This window comes from Drosophila guanche, unplaced genomic scaffold (genome assembly GCF_900245975.1).
Source record: "Drosophila guanche unplaced genomic scaffold, DGUA_6, whole genome shotgun sequence".
NCBI classification, from domain to species: domain Eukaryota; kingdom Metazoa; phylum Arthropoda; class Insecta; order Diptera; family Drosophilidae; genus Drosophila; species Drosophila guanche.
Genome location: NW_022995745.1, coordinates 123,200 through 144,839, shown reverse-complemented (window position 1 = coordinate 144,839; position 21,640 = coordinate 123,200). Strand labels below are relative to the sequence as shown.

At 40.9% G+C, this 21,640-nt stretch overlaps 1 protein-coding gene across 50 annotated transcripts in view; it reads left to right on the top strand.

The window, feature by feature from the left end:
• LOC117581312 (sodium channel protein para) overlaps positions 1-21,640 on the top strand; it is a 60,920-nt gene that overhangs the window by 22,817 nt on the left and 16,463 nt on the right. For 6 of the 50 annotated variants that reach the window (XM_034268373.1, XM_034268357.1, XM_034268371.1 and 3 more), the window contains 14 exons: positions 2,243-2,305; positions 3,970-4,150; positions 4,208-4,419; positions 4,489-4,588; positions 4,652-4,720; positions 7,766-8,043; positions 8,106-8,279; positions 9,794-9,956; positions 11,019-11,206; positions 11,316-11,559; positions 14,238-14,419; positions 14,986-15,468; positions 16,728-16,901; positions 21,335-21,457. In XM_034268373.1, the coding sequence (XP_034124264.1) occupies positions 2,243-2,305; positions 3,970-4,150; positions 4,208-4,419; positions 4,489-4,588; positions 4,652-4,720; positions 7,766-8,043; positions 8,106-8,279; positions 9,794-9,956; positions 11,019-11,206; positions 11,316-11,559; positions 14,238-14,419; positions 14,986-15,468; positions 16,728-16,901; positions 21,335-21,457 (2,634 nt within the window). Of the gene's footprint in view, positions 1-2,242; positions 2,306-3,969; positions 4,151-4,207; positions 4,420-4,488; positions 4,589-4,651; positions 4,721-7,765; positions 8,044-8,105; positions 8,280-9,793; positions 9,957-11,018; positions 11,207-11,315; positions 11,560-14,207; positions 14,420-14,985; positions 15,469-16,727; positions 16,902-21,334; positions 21,458-21,640 lie in introns of all 50 variants that reach the window. The other 44 variants (XM_034268410.1, XM_034268404.1, XM_034268367.1 and 41 more) reach the window with 20 other exon arrangements.

Here is a 21,640-nt window from a genome sequence, read left to right as displayed (position 1 = left end):
CATTTTGCATTTAGCATTTAGCGTTATAAATTGATTTAATTATGATTTGTAGTCCATGTGGATGATAGAATTGTGGTCCAAGCAAACCACATACATCCTCCACATTGTTCGATGTTGATGTTGTGCGGGCAGGAGGATGTGTGGATGATGATTTAAGATTTGATTAAAATTTCTTTGGCTGCATTATCCGTTGCATGTATTGACATATGTATGTAACTCTATATACTATGTATTGTAGCCGTATGCGTATGACAGTTATAACAGTTGACACACCCAAAAACGAATTCTTAAACTTGAATCTATCGATTGGAACAAAACGATTGCCACTCAAAACAAGTACCCAAAGTTATCGGGCATGTGCGCGAGCGACAACTGCCCCCCTCTCTCTCTCTCTCTCTCTCTCTATCTCTCTAAGCATACATACCATATATAGTTTCCTCTCTCTCTCACACGAACACACACATCTTTTTCGTATATGGCAAGCATTTGCTTATGCTCACTGGCTCTAAAACAAAACGACAACCACAAAACCACACGGACACCCCAGCAATAGCAGATTAATCGAGAAAGAAAAACGATTGACGATAACTAATAGCCAATAACCGATTGCCGATAACCGACTATGGTGGTTGCCTTGGAGCAATCATTTTACCTTGTTTTATTCCGTGTTCAGTTCATTTTACTCGCCGATCTGCCTTGTCTAGCCAACATACAACACAGACATACATATTAGCTTTAGCTATACCCACCTAATATATTAATAAAATACTATGCCAGATGCCTACTGATATTTGTACCTACTATATATCTACCATATATACATTTATGTATTGGAATCTTGCTCTCGCTCTCTCGCTCGCTCGCTCGCTAGCTCATTCTAACCTAACCTAACCTAAATGTCCATTAACTTTGCTCAGGGCAGCCTCCGATAGTTTTCGATGAGAGCAGAAACTATTTGAGACTGACCGCAACCCGCAATAGACCCCGCGTTGCCTCAGGTAGGTGGCTCTCTCCACAGACACTCTCTCTCTCTCTCTCTCTGTCTCTCACTGTCTCTTTATATTTCTCTCTCTGTCAAAATACAACACTGAATATGAACTACAGACATGCGTACACTCGTACACCAGAAACAAATCAGATCACAGATTAGGGTTTTAGCAGGCGACAAAAAAACGCAACGCTTCGATTGTTTACATATGTACGTGGCCACTGACCTTGCCCTTACCTACTTACCCCTGATCGAAGATCGTAGAGGCATCCTGAACATATTTTATAGTTTGAAACCACATAGAAATGCATCCGTAAGACAGTTAGTTCAGTTTTGTCAGAGACTGCTGATCTAGAGTTGATTGTAGAACTTATCGATTAACACTTGATTCTGATTTCGATTAATTTCGGCCTTCCGTTGGTTTGTACTTCCTTTCTTCCTTATGAATCTGATTCGATAACTTCTTCGATTGAGTTTTTTATCGCCGTCCGCTGTGCCGCACTGCCGCAGCACCACTGGAACGGGCCACTCTGTTTACTTTTTTTCTCTCTTTTCATTTTCAAAGTGTTTTCCCTTCCCTTTTGCGTTTGACTAACCAAAACCACCCAGTGATTAATTATTAAGTATAATTCTGTGTAGAAAGTATTTTTGATTTATTTTGTGCCCCGCCCGAACGCCCGAAAGCCCGAACCCACCGCCCCTTAAACATTTCGTAAATTAAATCAAATTTATAATCAAACGCTACGCCAAAGTAGAGAGACACCCACACCCACACAAACATAGAACAACTCCACACAGTATTGCTGAAACGAAATCAAGAAAGTTGCTAATCAAATGGTAATGCAATTAAAAGTTGCCGCTAGGGGTCGCGCACACACAAACACCAACACACACACACACACACACACACACACAGATACTGTGAACTCTCTGCCACATACAGCTCATACAAGTAACCGCTGCAAGTAATAATTTTTCCTTTAAATCGTAGACAGCAAAACCAAAACCAAAACAAATCATTTAACAAAACCAAAGAATTATAGAAAAAAACCAAAAACAAAATATTTTTCTACATTTATCCATAGATAATAAATGCAAATCAAATCGAGGAATATATATATTTTATTTGATTCATTTTTTCCTTTTTCTTCTTCCACTTAATTTTATTTGTACAACAAATGAAAAATGCAAAAACGACAACAACAAAAATAACGAATAACCGAAAACGAAAACGAAAAAAAAAACAAAACTTAGACATCCTTATCCTTACCTGGTTCACCGTTTAACATACGCAGGGGATCACGTAGTTCTCACAAGGTAAGCGCCCGACACTCACACAAGCAAACACATAAAACACACACACACACACACACACACATAGATACTGCCACTGAACAATGAAAATTGCGTTGCAAAACAACCATTTAAACACCTGGCAAATTGAATAACCAAATAACCAATTGCGATTACTCACTCTGACACTGACTCAGTCTCAGTCTCTGTGTCATCCCATAAAGCTCCTTCTCATAGACATAGTGTTAGCCAGTAAACCGTAAAGCATACGTTTATCGTATATCGTATAACACGTTGACAGTTGCTATCGTACAGCATTTTAGTTTAGAATTTGGAACTGGCATCAATCGAACACCAATCGAACGAAGCCTTTGGATCATCCTCATCATCGATAACAGATAGTGTAGCCTAGCATAGAATAGAATAGCATACATCTGTAGGTATTGTCCCCCCTACATACATTCACATTCACAAAACCATGCCACCATTGAACATTGCGTTTTTAAGAACTCGTTTGACCCGAACAAACATACTTGTACACACACAATTAGATTGAAGAGACTCGTGTATCTACTCGTGTACCTACATGTGGCACTAACCGTACTCATAGCCATTTATCATACTCACCTTATCGTAACTTTATTGTAACTGTTACTTATGTGTCTTATTTTCGATTAATTGTTGTTGGTTTATTCTAATTTCGATTATTCAATGGCTATACTTTGGTCTTGTTTCGTTCGCATCATATCCCTCTCTGTCTATGTATGTATGTATATTGCTATATATACCGTGCATATCGTGCATACTCATTTAATCTCGTACTCGTACATAACTCGTGCATAACTCTCAATAAAATAGAACTAACTGTACTGCTCTGTACTGTACGCTCGGTTGTAAGTGTGTCTGTCTCTGTCACTGTCACTGTCACTGTCACTGTCACTGTCACTGTTTCTGTCTCGTCTCTGTGTCCCTCGTTTGTGGAGCCTACTAAATATATATACAACATACATATGTGGAGCTACCAGCATCCAATCCGTATCCGTAGACGTTGCCGCATTCGTATCCATCCTCCATGGAAACGCAATGAAATGGAACAGTTCCCAACGGTTGATAGAGTTCACATCATTCTCGCTGTTTCATGTTTCACTGTCATGTTTCGATGTGCATTATTCCGATAGTTTGGTTCGTTTTGTTTTCCCTATTTCTCAAGTTTATGTTTATTTCTTACGACTTTTGTTCTCTGTAAGTAACTGTGTGATCATGCCTATATCTATTATTATTGTCTACTTTTGTACCCCCCATCAATACAAAACAAGGAACAAGAAACAAGAAAATAAATCGAAATCGAAATCGATAAATGTGTGTGTTTGTTGTCCGATTGTCGATAAACCAGCACCGATAAGCCAGCTGCTTTTCTCAGTGTAGATCATAATTCATATTGTACATATGTGAGACTCCAAGCGGAGAGTCTTGCATCATAGCTCACCATTTTCGTCTAAGACTACCAAACAACTACCTACCTACTACTGCTATCTATTATCTTAATATTGTATTGTATATTGCCCATCACTGATGTGTGTGTGTGTGTGTGTGTGTGCAAGTGTGTGTGCGTTGTCGTGTAGTTTTGTGGCCTTAATCGTGTGTACTAACCGTAATTAATCGTGCATGCATGGCCTGTACACCACCAGTACACGATACGGAACGGACGTGGTCGCTTTGGTATACCCGGGAGCGATCGCAAGCCGTTGGTATTGTCAACATATCAGGATGCCCAGCAGCACTTGCCGTATGCCGATGATTCGAACGCCGTTACGCCCATGTCCGAGGAGAACGGCGCCATTATAGTGCCCGTTTATTATGGCAATCTAGGTAAGATATCGCCCACCCACTGCTGCCCAACTCCTTGCTCAACTCTTGTGTGTGCAGGCTCCAGACACTCGTCGTATACCTCGCATCAGTCCAGAATATCGTACACCTCACATGGCGATCTACTGGGCGGCATGGCCGTCATGGGCGTCAGCACAATGACCAAGGAGAGCAAATTGCGAAATCGCAACACACGCAATCAATCAGTGGGCGCCACCAATGGCGGCACCACCTGCCTGGACCCCAATCACAAGGTCGAGCATCGCGACTTCGTAAGATCACACATCCACTCGATATGTTTATCGAGACTAATCGATATCATTTGATTGTTCATTGTGCAGGAAATCGGTCTAGAGTGCACGGACGAAGCTGGCAAGATTAAACATCATGACAATCCTTTTATCGAGCCCGTCCAGACACAAACGGTAGTCGACATGAAAGGTAATATTGAGGCACGTACTTTTATGTAGATATCCCAAGTATGCTGGTTATCCCTGCTTTCAGATGTGATGGTACTGAATGACATTATCGAACAGGCCGCTGGTCGGCACAGTCGGGCTAGTGATCGTGGCGGTAAGTGAATCGATGCTCTGCCCTGCTATCGTTTACTCGTATGCATACTTACTACCAACATAATCTATTACTACCGTTATTGCTGCCATTACATTCCGTTCATTCCGTTCCGTTCCGTTCCGTTCATTCTGTATATATTTGATTCGTCGTCCCATTTGTGTTCTACATGTGCATTGTTCAACTCGATTTCCCTTTCCGTTATCGGCTTTATTTTCGATTTCCGTCTTCGTTTATCGTTTAACTTAACCAACAAAAACAAAAACAACAACAACAGCAGCAACAGCAACAGCAAAAATCATGTAAATACAAAACGAGTAAATGGAGAGTCGAGGGGTGAATGGGAAAATCAAAACAATGCTGACAATTCGATTTAATTTCCTCTGTGGCTCTCCATCTCGATATCCAGCTGCTGTTGATTTCTATATTCTTTTTTTTTGGCTATGCAAATTCCAGCATGCATACAAACAAATGCATATACATTTACATATGTGTGTATTTAGTTTATTAAGATCATCGTCAGTCAGTCATTACGTGCTCCGACTGTCAACTTGCGGTCAACTCTGACAGTTCCATTGACCTCGACCCGCCATTTGACCATTCTGAAATTGAATTTAATTTCCCCCTCATCACTTATGCATTTCATTTAGCAGTTTGCATTTTGCATTTTGCATCTTGCATTTTACATTTTACATTTATTGCATATTGCATTTTGACTTTGATTTTGATTTTATCGGCTCGTTGTGGGCATTGCGCATGCATTTTGGCCCTGCCCCACCCCCCGGCCCCCCACTGCTGCCAAATGGATTGATTGATTGATGAGCCGGATGGGTGCTGGAATGGCCGCTACGGCTGGTTAATCCATGGTCCGTGGATATGCGGGAGTATTTAAGCAAGGAATGCTGGCTTCTGGCTGCAACCCGCTGCTAGAGCGCTGCATGTGGAAAGACCCCCCTCCACCCGTGCCTGATTTTGTTTGGTTCAACTTTAGGCCACACATGTCATGCTCTCTTCTGTTTCGTTCGATTTACATAATCTCTGTGAATACATAGACATACGTACATAATACCCATACATATACATACATCAAATACTATAAATACTTTTGATTCTCATTTGTGTCTCCTCCACTAATTTTGAACTCTGCCAAAACCTGTGCCCAAAAGGCGTACATAATACTCTTCTATATACATATATACATATGCATATATATCTATCTACGTACTACATATACATATACATATATATATATATCCAATGAATGACTTCTTTGACTCGTCCATTTTATTTAATGCCGTTGATGCTAACAGAAGAAAGCGAACAAACAAAAACAAAACCAAACAACTTATGCAACAAATGTTAAAAAAGAAAAACAAAACAGAAAACAAAAAGAACAGCAAAACAGCAAGCAAGCCACACACACACACACACACACACACGCACACTGACACTCACTGATAGTTGATAAAGAAAAAAAAAACATAAGTTTGCCTCTGCCCACCCACAGCCACACACAACCAGCGACTGTGTCCCTGCTTGAAGCCTGGCCCCACTGGCAATCAGCCATTCGCCTGGAGTGGCCGCAGAGTGGAGCCAGGCTACTAGAGAGAGCGAGTCCTGATGCTGCTGCTCTCCCACAGAAGCTTCTCTTCGGCCGCTTTCGCAATTCGTTAACGCTGCTTCAGAGCACGCCACCGCTCCCGCTCCCCCACTACACACCCACAAACTCACACTTACACACAGTCACACTACCAGCAACACACAAGCAGCTGGCCTGGCCACTGAGGTGTCGCTACTCTAGTCTCCTTTAGCAGCTGGTGGCCGCCAGGCGGCGCCTCTGTGGCCAGGCTGGCCCTTGGAACCAGAAGCAGAGAGACGGCTCGACTTGACACAACTTTCTAAAATGAATCGAGATAAGCAGCCACATTGCCGCATCTCCGCCTATCGATGATTTGTTTTGTTACTTTGAATATTTGTTAATACTTAGTGCATGCTCCTAGCTAGAAACTGTTTTATTCTACCAAATATTCGCATTCGATGATGATTTACTCTCTCCAATTAGCTGATTTTATTTTCGTATGTTTCGTAGTTATGTATTTTGAATTTTGAATTGAATTGAACTTTGCCTATCGAAAGTAATTTATGTAGTTTACTCCTATCTAAGTATCTATACAATAATTAATATTAGAGCATGCTTAATTCCGTTGAACAACTTGTAGAGCGTTTTTTGTTCGTTAGTCCAAACCACATTCACCGTTATTATCTAATGATTTTCCATGAAAATAAGCAAATCCAAATGTGCAATAACAATTACATATACTTAGAACTAATTTCACTTGTAATTGAAGCGAAGAACAAAGATTGTATTGGAATATGATTCGCGTGGTAGTTAGCCGGGAACGGAACCCATTTCTGGGTGCTCGCGTCCGAACTAGTTCCGAAGTGAACCCACCGCCAATCCTAGACCAGAACCAGCGGTGGTCGCATAGAAGTAAACATTCCGATTCGATTTTTGTAGACTACAATGCTGTACTGTTATATCACCAATGCCCAAAATGCAGATTTAAATCAATTTGTTATCGAACAGCAAGCGACAGCAGTTATCGTTCAGCGATCAACGATCTATCCGAGCCAGTAGTTCAGTTGAATTTTAGCCTTAAATTTGAAAGTAATCTACTACTATAGCATATATTTTTGGTTTTCTAATATGCAAAGTTATCGAAACAAAAACAAAAGCAAAAGCAAAGCAAGCAGCAGCAGCAAACAATTGAAACTCATTTTTATAGTATATTTACATCTAGTTTAAAGCCAAAGCCTCTCTCTCACACAAGACACGAACTTTGAACCGTTTGCTTAACGAATAATATCCAATGCAATGAAGCTTCAACTAACAAAAGCAAAACAAAATAAAAGAAAATCTAAACAAGAAACAAGAAACCAGAAACAAGAAACGAAACGATATGAAATGAAATCTCTAAAGTAACAAGAAATCTGGCTGAGTCAAAGTTGGTCAAATCACCACTAATAACAAATTTTTGTATGGTTCAGTCTCCGTTTACTATTTCCCAACAGAGGACGACGATGAGGATGGGCCGACGTTCAAGGACAAGGCCCTCGAAGTGCTAATGAAGGGCATCGAAGTGTTTTGTGTGTGGGACTGTTGCTGGGTTTGGTTGAAATTGCAGGAGTGGATCTCGCTGATCGTCTTCGATCCCTTCGTCGAGCTCTTCATCACGCTGTGCATTGTGGTCAACACGATGTTCATGGCCATGGACCATCACGACATGAACAAGGAGATGGAGCGCGTCCTCAAGTGTGGAAATTATGTGAGTCCTACCTGTGTGCCCCCCCCATTAGTCATAATAATAACAATCGTTCCTCCTTGCAGTTCTTCACGGCAACATTCGCCATTGAGGCAACGATGAAGCTGTGCGCCATGAGCCCCAAGTACTATTTCCAGGAGGGCTGGAACATCTTTGACTTCATCATTGTGGCACTCTCATTGCTGGAGCTGGGCCTCGAGGGCGTTCAGGGTCTCTCCGTCTTGCGTTCGTTTCGTTTGGTAAGCCACAAGCCTCCACCAGCCTCTACCACAGAATATTCTCTTTACCAGCTAGGAACCACATGCATACATAGGTTACCAAAACTGTTACTGTTATTCCCAGCTAACCTTTAACCTTTAACCTCTAACTTTAACATAAATTTAACTCACCAACGGCAAACGTGTGTACTGACGTGATACCTATCGAATATTCCACTCGAATATGTCTCCGTATATGTATCGATATCGATATCGGTAATCGATTCCCATATGCAATACTGATGTGTGTTTAAATCCCTTTCCTGGCAATTTGCAGCTGCGTGTTTTCAAATTAGCCAAGTCCTGGCCAACGCTCAATTTGCTCATATCGATTATGGGCCGCACTGTCGGCGCCCTGGGCAATCTGACCTTCGTCCTGTGCATTATAATCTTCATATTTGCGGTTATGGGCATGCAGCTGTTTGGCAAGAACTACACAGGTACTACAGGAGAACACCAATCGATCCGAGTCCCTCCCTCCCACTCCCACTCCCGATCCTGCCCTGCCCACCCACCGATAACATATCGATATACCCCCATGTACGTGCCAATCGAATTGGGACCTCTCGAATTGAAAGCAAAGTTCTAGCGTGCAATGAAACAATTTTCTTAGTGCAATTTACTCAACTTTTTATCTCAACCTTTTTCTACTTGCATACGTACTTGCATCTACTCTAAGCCTAACAATACTTTTATATTTGTCTGTATGAATAATCGTAATCGCCAAAACACACTTGCGAACGATAATATGAGCAACAATCGAATTCGATTAATCGGAGAACTCAAAGAGAGAGCCACGCTTTGGGCACGGCCTTTCCTTTCCTTTCCTTTGGTTTTCTTTTTAAACATATCTATACATAAGTAGCTTGATTTTCCTTTAAGATTCTGCTTTCCTGCCAATTCGCCGACAACCGATAAAATTCGACTGGAAAATCCTCAACTTTTTGCGTTTTCCTGTTAGAGCGAAAACATTTTGCGGCATTTTGAGCGAATGTGTGACACACGTTTCCTAGGCCCAACCATTATAGCCTAGGCATCTGCCATAAGTATATAACTAGGAATGATATAAACAGTACATAGTACTCGTATATGTAGTACTGTTTGTTACGTATAAATCCTTATCGTGTGGATCGCGCATAGCATTCGGATCGCTGTGCTGTGTTCGATTCAGTCGTGATATTTTCACCTTAACTTTAAATCTTTTCTTTTTGTTTTTTTCTTTGGAATAATGCTACATAACGTATATACAATTTTTTTCAATATATTTTCCTAACGCTTTGCCCGGCTTTAACAAACAAAATCAAATCAAACCGAATCCCCACAAATCAAATCAAATCAAATAAATAATAAACCTGAACGATAAACGAAAATCGAACCACCCATGCAACCACCAATCGCAATCGCAATCGCAAACCACAAATCGAACCATGAATGATAACCCCCAAAACTGATAACCGATTACCGATAACCGAATTTAACGAATTCGCAAAATGCAGCTGCGTGTATTCAAATTGGCCAAGTCCTGGCCAACACTTAATTTACTCATTTCGATTATGGGCCGCACCATGGGCGCTTTGGGTAATCTGACATTTGTGCTTTGCATTATCATCTTCATCTTTGCGGTGATGGGAATGCAACTGTTCGGAAAGAATTATCATGGTAAGTCCAAGCCCAACACACCATCTGTCCATCTGTTGTTACCATACCACACCACCCCATACATGAGTGTTTGTTTCTCTCTTCGTTTTGTGTGTTTGTTTACTTTAATGTTGTCTATCTACTATACATATATTTGTTCTTGTCTCTGTCTATGTGTCTGTTGGATCAGTGTATCCCTGCTGAAGCCCACAACTTTGTAACTCCTCAGTATCCACAATTGTACAATGTCTGTTCTTTGTCTCCACCAATACTCCCACTCACAATACGTTTTTGTTCGTTCTTTCTTGCCACACACACATCCATTTGCAACTCACCTGCAAGGATTCTTTATAAAAATCTTCTTTCAAATATATTTAACTACCCCATCAGAGGTTTCGATTATTTAAATTCAAATCTAATGTATGGAGAGCTGCCACAGTTCATAGTCCACTATCCACTATCCACTATCCACAATCCACAATCCACTGTCCGATAATTGTACAGGTGTGGGAAAGACTTTTCGTTTGTTCTTCTTTTGGTTTTCCTTTCTGTTAAACTTTGTATCGAAAATATGTAGTATTCAGTATTCCGTGTCTACGTTCCCCAAGTTCCTCTGTAAGTACTGCCGAGCAGCAACTAACTTTTCTCCTAACTCATTTTTAGTCAAAGCTCGATTACTTGATTTTGTTTTTTTCTCCTAACTACGTTCTTGTTTTTCCTCGTTTTTCCTTAACTTAGCTACACACTTTCGTAGCTCTAGCCTGTGAGATCGTGATACTATTGCCATATGCTGATGGGCGTGCGATACTTTCTTCCACTTTAATCCACATTTTTCCTTTTTAACAATACTTCTGGCATCTGAAACACTGTCTTTTGTTTTTGTTTTTGTGTTTGTGAGTGCCCGCTGCGCTAAACACTTTCTTGCACACGCTTTTGTATGTGGCTTGACACGAAAAGAAAACCAGAAACCACCTTAAAAAAAAACACCACCAAAGATACCCACCAACAAATCGATAAAGAAGTGCAAGCGATCGGTGACTAACACTGTTGACTAACACTGATTTTGTCTCTGTTGGGCCATAGATAACAAAGATCGGTTCCCGGACGGCGACCTGCCACGCTGGAACTTCACCGACTTCATGCATAGCTTCATGATCGTGTTTCGGGTGCTGTGCGGCGAGTGGATCGAGTCCATGTGGGACTGCATGCACGTGGGCGATGTATCGTGCATCCCATTCTTCTTGGCCACCGTTGTCATCGGCAATCTAGTGGTGAGTTAGTGATGAGCCGATAAACTCATCAGAAGATGTCAGCTGTCAAATGTCGACGCCAGATGGACGTGGTGACACTTGTAAACGATCTAATGCACTTTCTTTGCAGGTTCTTAACCTTTTCTTAGCCCTGCTTTTGTCCAACTTTGGTTCATCTAGCTTATCAGCGCCGACGGCCGATAACGATACCAATAAAATAGCCGAGGCCTTCAATCGAATTGGCCGATTTAAGAGTTGGGTTAAGCGTAATATTGCTGATTGTTTCAAGTTTATACGTAACAAATTGACAAATCAAATAAGTGATCAACCATCAGGTGAGAGGACCAACCAGATCAGTTGGATTTGGAGCGAAGGTTTTTATCCACTTGTTTTCCAATTAATAACTACTTTTAATTATATATGATAATACGTATACTACCAGCGATATAATTGCGTATACCGTTAACGTTAACTTCAACTCACCATTGGCCAGTAATTGAATTGCGTAATCGATATTCGACTCAATAATATCAATCTCAAAATCAGTATATCAGTATATCAGTATTCAGTATATCAGTATTCAGTATATCAGTATTCAAAGCTCAAAATCAAACCCAATTCGTGTTCTGTAAACAGTAAGCAGTTCATTCTGTAAAGTAAATCAAAAGCAAAACCAAACCAAAACCAAAACCAAAAACCAAGAACGTTCTTAGCTGACAGTTTGCAATTTCTCCTTAGTTAGTTCAACGTGTTCTTACTACTATATGTACCTGTACCTGTACCTAAACCTCAACCTCTAACCCTTAAGTCCAGCCCTGCCCAGCCCAGCCATTCGTATCAGCCATACAACATGTATCTATCTATACTCAATATATTCAGTATTCTATAATCGAAATACAACCAAAAAGCAAACCTCATCTCGATAGCGATTGTCGATAGCTCGATAGCTCGATAGCTCCATTTACTATATATCGTATTTGTGTATTTGTGTATTTCTGCATTCGTATCGGTTTCCGTTCGATTTGAACCCAATTGTTGTTGTTCAACTGGTCAGTGATGCCCACTCCTTGCCCCCCACGCAATCCCACTCAACATCCCTCACCTCAGAGCACAGAGCTCAGAACTCGTCTGGGCTCCAAGAGAGGGACTGAGACTTGCGATTCATATTCATGCAACCCTACAAATCACAACCGTTGCCATACTCTCTCTATGTCTCTCTTTCGCTCTCTGTATTTAGATGACTGCAAACCAGTATAACCAAATACCAATAGATAGTATACATAGATACATACTTGCATATACTCTCCCTAGATACATACCTACATATGTGCCCATCTACTATTATTCAAGTTTCTACCAACTACTCGTATCGTATCGTATCGTATTGTGTACTCTAGTTTGATCCTACTCGTCGACGATATTTGCTAGAAGTTGAAACTTTAGTTGAATTCTTTTGCTGAAAACTAGCTAAAACGTTTTTTGTAAACAACCCCAGCCCACAGCCCCCGACCCCGACCCCAACCCCGACCCCAACTCATTCTCGTTCGTTACCCCGCAAACATCCTTGTACAAAGAAAACATTTTGCATTTTCAATAGTCCAGACCTCTGGCCAAACAGACCCAAAAGCAGATTCCGATTGAAATTCCCGATGGCAAATTGAAGGCGTTATCGAATTGAATCGAATTGAATTGAATTGAATTGAATAATTGTGTGGCTAGCTGTCATTACTGAAACATTGCGAAGCATAACGAAAAGTAAACGATGCGAAAACCAGAACCAACCAAAAAATATATATTCGAATTACCCCATTTGTAAGAAGAAATTATATAAATTGAAAGTAAAACAGTGGATTTGATCCTTCATAGTGTTACGAACTTTTCTTATTCTCCTTCCAAATCTTGTGTTTTATTTTTCGTTCGATTTACTGTCTGTGTTTTAGTAATATGTATTATGTATGGAGTTTTATTTCAGTCGTAGCTACACACTCACTCGCCATCGAATCATCCACCACTTCCCCCTGCTCATCATTGGCTTCTTTAGCAGCCGCTCCACTAATCAGCATCTGCGGCTGCGGCACTGCAACGGATGTTGACTGGTGGAAACGCTTTATAGTTCAGTTTTAGTTCACTAGTTCATTTAGTTCATCAACTTCATTCACCGATTCTTCTATAGATGATCGTTCATCGTTCATCGATCATTTTGCGATTTGCGTTGTTCGCTGTTGTGTTGTGAGCGTTTCTCCTACTGCTTCAAAGCCACAAAAACTACCAACTACCAACAACAAGAAACCACACGAGACACTCGTCACACTCGTTACACTCGAGACATAAACATCCAGAATTCAGAACCATCCAGAACAGAAACACGAAGACTGCGGAGACGCTGACTAAATGTGTGTTTTGTGTTTCGTTCCTTATTGTGTGTCGTTATCGATTTGAAAGATTTGAACCCAAGCCAATATTGAGAATTAACCGTAATCTATATCTATCTATATTCTTTTCATTTATTATGGCCTCATTCCCAAAATGATTTCCCAAACAAAAATTCCAAAACAAACAACCAAAAATGTACCCAAAACCGCATTGCATTGCATTGGCCAAACAACGCGCAAAAACAAATCGAATGCGAATCTGAATCCGAATCCGAATCTCATCTCAAATCAAAATCAACCAAAATGATCGACAAACAATCAACAACCAACAACAACAACAACAACTTTAATGCGAACGGCAACTGCTTGTATGAATTATAAATTCGTTTCGCTTTTTAATTTCGCAACAATAACCAACTCGCCAACCCGCCAATCAACCAACCAACCAACCAACCAACCAACCAATCAACCAATCAACCAATCAATCAATCGTCATTGCCCATCCGTACAACTCTGTATATGTATATGCCATACCTCTGTTACGTTACATATGTATATATCGAACCAATTATGTAAACATACATGCATATATGTATGTATATAAATATATGAAACACCAAAAAACACAATCGAAACATGGGATACGAAAGGCAAAGGCGTTTGTCGTTGTATATCTGCAGAGCACGGCGACAACGAGCTGGAGCTGGGCCACGACGAGATACTCGCAGACGGACTCATCAAGAAGGGCATCAAGGAGGCGACACAGCTGGAGGTGGCCATCGGCGATGGCATGGAGTTCACGATACACGGCGACATGAAGAACAACAAGCCGAAGAAATCGAAATATCTAAATAACGCAACGGTAAATACAATCGATTCCAAACCAAAACCAACCCACACACAAATCTCTAATTTGATGTTGAAAATAGAATTTTGAACTGGAATTGGAATAGTAGCATATCCAATTCCAATTCTAATTCCAAAACGAAAATACTGCTCGATGCGAGCATGAACTTTCGATAGTTTCGCGGTCTATCGATCTATGATCCCATATACCACATATGCCACACCACACCATACTTTTCCCTCATACTGTTATATAACTACTACTACAACCGCTACTACCTGAATACCTGAAATACCTTATTATCGTATAAGTGTTGGTAACGACAAGAAATTGATTTACATTATTTGTTCGTTTCTCTTTTCCGTTCATTAAATTGCCACCTTTTGTTGTCTTGTGTGTATTCCACAACCCAATCAATCGAAAAACAAACAAACGACGAACCACCCGACTGTAACTGAAACTGAAACTGAAACTGAACCACACACGAACTGAAACCAAAACCAAAACCAAAACAAATACCAAAATATATCGATATATATAAATATATACATATATGTATGTAATATACTATAACTATACAGATGATTGGCAACTCAATTAACCACCAAGACAATAGACTGGAACACGAGCTAAACCATAGAGGTTTGTCCTTACAGGACGACGACACTGCCAGCATTAACTCATATGGTAGCCATAAGAATCGACCATTCAAGGACGAGAGCCACAAGGGCAGCGCCGAGACGATGGAGGGCGAGGAGAAGCGGGACGCCAGCAAGGAGGATCTAGGTCTCGACGAGGAGCTCGACGAGGAGGGCGAACTGGAGGAGGGCCCGCTCGACGGCGACATCATCATACACGCAACCGACGAGGATATACTCGACGAATATCCAGCTGATTGCTGCCCCGATTCGTACTATAAGAAATTTCCGATCTTAGCCGGCGATGATGACTCGCCGTTCTGGCAAGGATGGGGCAATTTACGACTGAAAACTTTTCAATTAATTGAAAATAAATATTTTGAAACAGCTGTTATCACTATGATTTTAATGAGTAGCTTAGCTTTGGTAAGTCAACCACAAACAACTACAACTACAACTACAAATGAATCGAGTCCAAAACGAACAAAATTACTTTTCCGATAAATGCTCAACCAACCAGAGAGAGAACTCTCAAAATCAAAGATTTTTGCAATTGTTTATGCCGTTTGCCTTTTTACACGCTAAAAACGCAAATCGTGGCTTGCAACAGTTTTTGCGAATCAGAAATTAGAAATCAAATCGATTCAAATCAAATTCAATTGAAACAAGTAAACATATCGAAATGAAAATGTAGTTAATCGAGCCTTGCTTAAACTTTACCAAAGTTGATTGCTTCATTTCCAAACTCCTCCCCCAAAGAACTCTTTTTTTTCAATCCCTCCCCCCCCCAGCGTTAGAACAGTTTAGCATAGTTTAGCCTAGACTTCAACCAATTGGTTAGCTGTTCTTTTTTAGTTTTCTTTTCATTTGGTTTCCACCGCTGATGGCAAAGGCACAGGTTGAGTATTTGCCATCAGCAGTTGAGCCACGAAATTGCAATTTTTATTTGAAAACTTTAGATCGTATCGAATCGAATCGAATCGAATCGAATGAGTTTTGCCCTTAGGCCTAGGCACACTCCAGTCAAACGGCTTGTGTCTCTGCCTAAGCTGGCAAGACTCCAGTTGCAGCGTAGAACACAGTTTCTGTGTTAGACATAGCCATAGATATCATATCCTAGATGTAGACGCTTTGTGCGTATTATTTCAAGAATTTTGTCTTCAATTTCTTTGAAAATTTTTCTTTAATTGCGTTTGACTTTGATTTGTCCGTGAACAACGAAGAACAGACACCAACAAGTTGCCATTTTTCTTGCGCCCAAGAAGATCAGAAAAATCACAAAAAGATAAACATAAAAAAAAGTACAAAACAGAAAGAAAAAGATATATCTATCGATATATGATGCAAGTATACCTAAAGCTTCGACTGCCAGTAAAGTGGCAGCTGCAAGCTGCACTCTAAACATACCAATACTCATTAATGTTATATAGCTTCTTATACTGCTTCTAGATAATTGTTAAAGACACGTCTAATGTAACCCCCTAACCCCCCCTAACCAAACCAAACCAAACCAAACCAAACCACACCATACCACACACCCTCTATAATGCCAATGTAAATGTCAATGTATTTCTTCTATGAAAAATACGCCATCTGTGAATCCAACAACGAATCTGAATCGATAACCGATAACCGATAACCGTAACCGATAACCGTAACCGATACTCACAACACACTCACAACAGGCATTAGAAGATGTACATCTGCCACAAAGACCCATACTGCAGGATATTTTATACTATATGGACAGAATATTTACGGTTATATTCTTCTTGGAAATGTTAATCAAGTGGTTGGCGCTCGGCTTCAAAGTGTACTTCACGAACGCGTGGTGCTGGCTCGATTTCGTCATTGTCATGGTAAGTCCAACGGTTACCCATGTAGCTCGATCTCCCTTCTGCTTTCGACACTCTATGTATCTCTCTTTTATGTTTGTGAACTTGAACTTAAACTCGACTGTAACTTGAACTCGAATACTGAAGATTCGGCTGTGGAACTGACTGACATTTGACCTTTGTGACCACCCAATCGAGACGTTCTCTTTGACGCATTAAGAATTTTCAGTTCAGCCTCTACTTCCTCTACCCTCTAACCCACTAAGAACTGTGTGTTGCTGCATAGGACAGTATAACAGTTTGTATCTGCAAAATGTACATTCAGCTATAGATTCAACATAGAGGTAGCTCCCCCCCTGTATGATATGCCAGTAATTTGTAACAAAGACTATAAAACTAACCCATTCACCATAGAATATATAAAACAGCAATAGCATAGATAATCATGATAGCTTAGTTCGATAAGCCCCTACAGTACTGTACCGTACTTTACTGTACCATACTGTACTCTATCATCCGTAGTTACATATGTACCTGTACCTGTACCTGTTAGCCCCATGCCAAAAGAGACCTTTTCGTTTTCCATTTCCATTTCGATTTCGATTTCCATTTAAATTTTTTGAGTTCAGTTCCTTAATGAGTTTCCGTGTGTCGCTAAACCTGTGTCCTAATGTGGTCCCAATAGCTGTCCCTAATTAATTTGGCTGCGGTGTGGTCCGGGGCCGACGATGTGCCCGCCTTCCGCTCGATGCGTACGCTGCGAGCCCTGCGACCGCTGCGAGCCGTTTCGCGCTGGGAGGGCATGAAAGTAAGTAGAGTCCAGTAAAAGCAAACCAATCCTCCATCCACAACATTATTCGCTGTCTGTCACTGTCGTTGTCGCTGTCTCGATGGATCTCTCTCTCTCTCTCTCTATCTGTCTTTCTCTCTGTGTATAAATGTGTGATCTGTCACTCCCTCTCTGCTTCCACTATAAATCTCTCTCTCTCTCTCTTTCTCTCTCGCTGTGTGTGTGTGTGTGTGTTTGTGTGTATGTATCGTGCTCATTCGCATTCTTCCCTGTTGCTGTCGGTGTATACTCTCGTACTTCATATATTTGTATGCGCGAGTGATACATCTGTATGTGTGTGTGTGTGTGTGCTAACTAACCTAACCTAATACTCGTACTACTACTATATACTTGTATAACCGTTTAATGTTGTTCAATCACCAAACAAAACATAAGAAACCAAATCAAAAGCTTACATGTGAGTGTGTATATTTTCCAACTGCTATTGAACCTGTGTGGGTTGGTTGGTCACTTTGCAACACTTGGTGTTATACATGTTTTTTATGGCATGTCACACACACCCCCCCCCCCCCCCTGCCCCCTTCCCAACTTGATGTATTAATCACAACTCCCAGCTCAAGTGCCAAAATATCTCCCAGCCAAATCGTTCTAACTGTATATGTTGTGGCATATACTGTCCAATAACTGTCCGAACGGACAACTGTTACACTGTGTGCTTGGGACAGTGCCATGCTAACTGTTATACCTCCCAGATCTGTACATTTGCCGCGCCATTGTTTAAAATGTTTACGTTTAATTTACTATCCATCATGCTCATGCCCATGCCCAACCATCAATATATACTCTTATATCTTATAAAATCTTACTGTATGTACCATTTATGTATGTATGTATCTACCGTTGCCTAATTGTAGCTTTAACTGAAGCTCCTTATCTGTGTATAACAGAATGCTTTGTAGGCAGAGCGAGCCCAAAAGGCTTCAATATGTGTATAGGCACAGTCATGCCCAAGTTGCTACCAACGCGTGCTTCAGCTTTGTTACATATATTCTATATCCATCGATTATCGGATCAACAAACCTTACCTAATATTATAAGTAATTGTAACTTAGGATCAGCAGCGTAGGATAGTTTTAGACTTAAAGTTGTTTCATATCTACATACATATGTACATGCATCATACGTATTATTACCCTACCCTAACTAGTGATAAGAATATAAAAAGTAAATACTAACAGGTGTACAAGTAGTTTGGTTCAAGATCTAGAGTTTGGCCATAGCTAGAGGTAGCTCCTCCGTACCTACCCGTAACCGCTCCACCCTGATCATACCCGCGTATACTCCCAAGTTGTTCGATTTCCCTCCCCAAACCAATACTCGTATATCGTTGGATAGTTATAGATAGATACATAGCTGTATGTATATACCCATCTCCAACAGCCCCAGTTCCAGTTCCAGTTCCAGACACAAATTCTCAACCGGAAACGGACCCCCGTCCTCTCACTGTCCAACCCCTCAAACTTAGCGGCACCGATATATGTATAGATTACGTAGGTGTATTCCCCTATACTATCGATACCTACTACATATAATCGATAACCAAGTGAATTCTCGTACCCATGGCAAGGGACACTTGCCGCCTGCCACTTGCCATAGCCATAGCCACTGCAACTGCACTGCCACTGTACAATACAACCAAAATAAATGACAAAACCTTCTCTTCGACGCTTTGGCGCCGTTAGTGTATAGAACCAATATCAATATCAATATCGTTTGCTCGCATATGTGTATATATGTATATGTATACTGTATATTGAGGCACAGTAACACAATCAGATCAGATCAGATCAGTATCAGTACCAGAAGTGTCCAGCACATTTCGATACAAAAAAGCATCGCTCGTACGCAGTGGTGGCAGTGTTTTACTTAAAACTAAGCCGCAATCGACAGTCGACAGTCGCGTGGCATGTGGCACGTGCTTTCACTCCACACTCCCAAAACTGATATCGCTTGGTCTGGGCTCAACTCAACTCAACCCAAATTCAATTTGCAATTTGCTCCAAATTGCTCCACAATACCCAATCGAGTCCGGCAGCAAAGTTTGAGCAAAAATGTGTCATTATAAAGACAAATCAAGAAGAAGATGTTATGAACAAATATGAAAAACCGAAAGCCATTTTCAATGAGAACCTAGTGATGAGGTCGCACGACTGCACAATGGACGCCTGGAGGCTCATGCATGCGCCCATGCAGTAAATTGTTGTGTCCCACCAGCCCAAAAGCAAATCAAAACCAAAATCAGCTGTAAATATATTAGTGCTATGCCAAACTACCGATAGCTGGCCGCACCCTAGCCTACCGTCTATGTATGTATCTCACATTGCAGATCGGCAATCGGAAGAAGGCAATCAGTGATCAGTAATCAGTTGTCAGTAATCATTAAAGGTGATCAGTAACCAGCCAATACATAAAATCATTCAGGGCGTGTGTATGCCGAATTCGTCCATTGTGGAGTGCGGTGCGGCTAATGGTGCGAAATGAGTGATCAGTGATCAATGATCAAAACATAAAGAGTAGGCAATCAGTAATCCCCCCGTAAACAGTGTGTGTCGTTGACCCGAAATCGATCAATAATCTCTCTCTCTCTCTCTCTCTCTCCATCTGTGTCAGTCTCTGTCTCCTGTGCCCATTCAGACTACAAAACTAAACTACTCGTATACCAAACCATACCCCCACCACCGCCCCCTGGAGCTGTTGTTGAGCTCCATCCCCAGCCCACACCCAGGACCCTATGTTTACCGCTAAGTTCTGTTCCGTTCCGTTCCGTATGTATGTATGTCTAGATAATTTGGATTGAACCGAAACTACTTCCAGTACACGATAATACTTACTCTCTCGTACAGTTATAACCAAAAAGCAAAGCAAAGCAAAAGCAAAGAAAAGCTCGTGCATATGCATATGTATGTGTATGTGTTGAACCGTTAAACCGTTATGTGTCTATGTATATGTCTACGTCTAGTACTACCTACTTACTGCATTTGTGACTTGTAATCCCATAACTTACTTTACATCTATGTATGTATGTATGTATGTATTTGCCGGAGATCTACACACACCTATCTACCTACCTGCCATGCATACAAAGAAATATATCTATTAAAATTATACTCGTATATGATACTATCTATATGTAATATCGTACATTAGGCTATCATTAAGAATTCCCAAGTCAGTACAGCTCAGAGGTAAAGGCAAGTAAGTTCTCCGCATATACGTATCCGTATCCATAGGGACCAACCGACCCAAGAGCCCTGACCCCTGACACCTGACCCCTGGCGTACCCCGTGTAACCCTTCGAGCAGCAGATGAAACTCGTACTGAATACCCTTTCTTTATCAAGCTTATTTCAGTTAGACAGACAGACAGAACCCAAGCAAAATAACCCATCGAATAATAACCCCAACCCAACAGAACAGAACAGAAATTCCTCAACAGAAAAAAAAAAGAACAGAACGAGAAAACAGAAAACCAAAGAAGAACAAAGAGATGAAAACCGTTTTTATGCTTTATGTAAACCGATAATTTTTGTTGAAAGATCGATCTCTCTATATAGTAACTGTATGCAACTCTGTTAAACTTGGCACTATTCGAACTGTATCGAAACTAGGTATCGCTTATCAACTTCGTTGCTTCACTTGTTGGAGCTGGTGGTATTCAAGCCTTCAAGACTATGCGAACGTTAAGAGCACTGAGACCACTACGTGCCATGTCCCGTATGCAGGGCATGAGGGTACGTACTTTCCATACATAACCAACCAACCAACCACCCAACCACCCACCAACCAACCAAACAATCCACAAAAACAAAAACAAACTCAACAATTTCATCATTATATCAATCAGTACTACAACCAGCATACATCGTATATCGTATATCGTAAATCGTATATCAATCGAGCTAACAGCGCCCCAA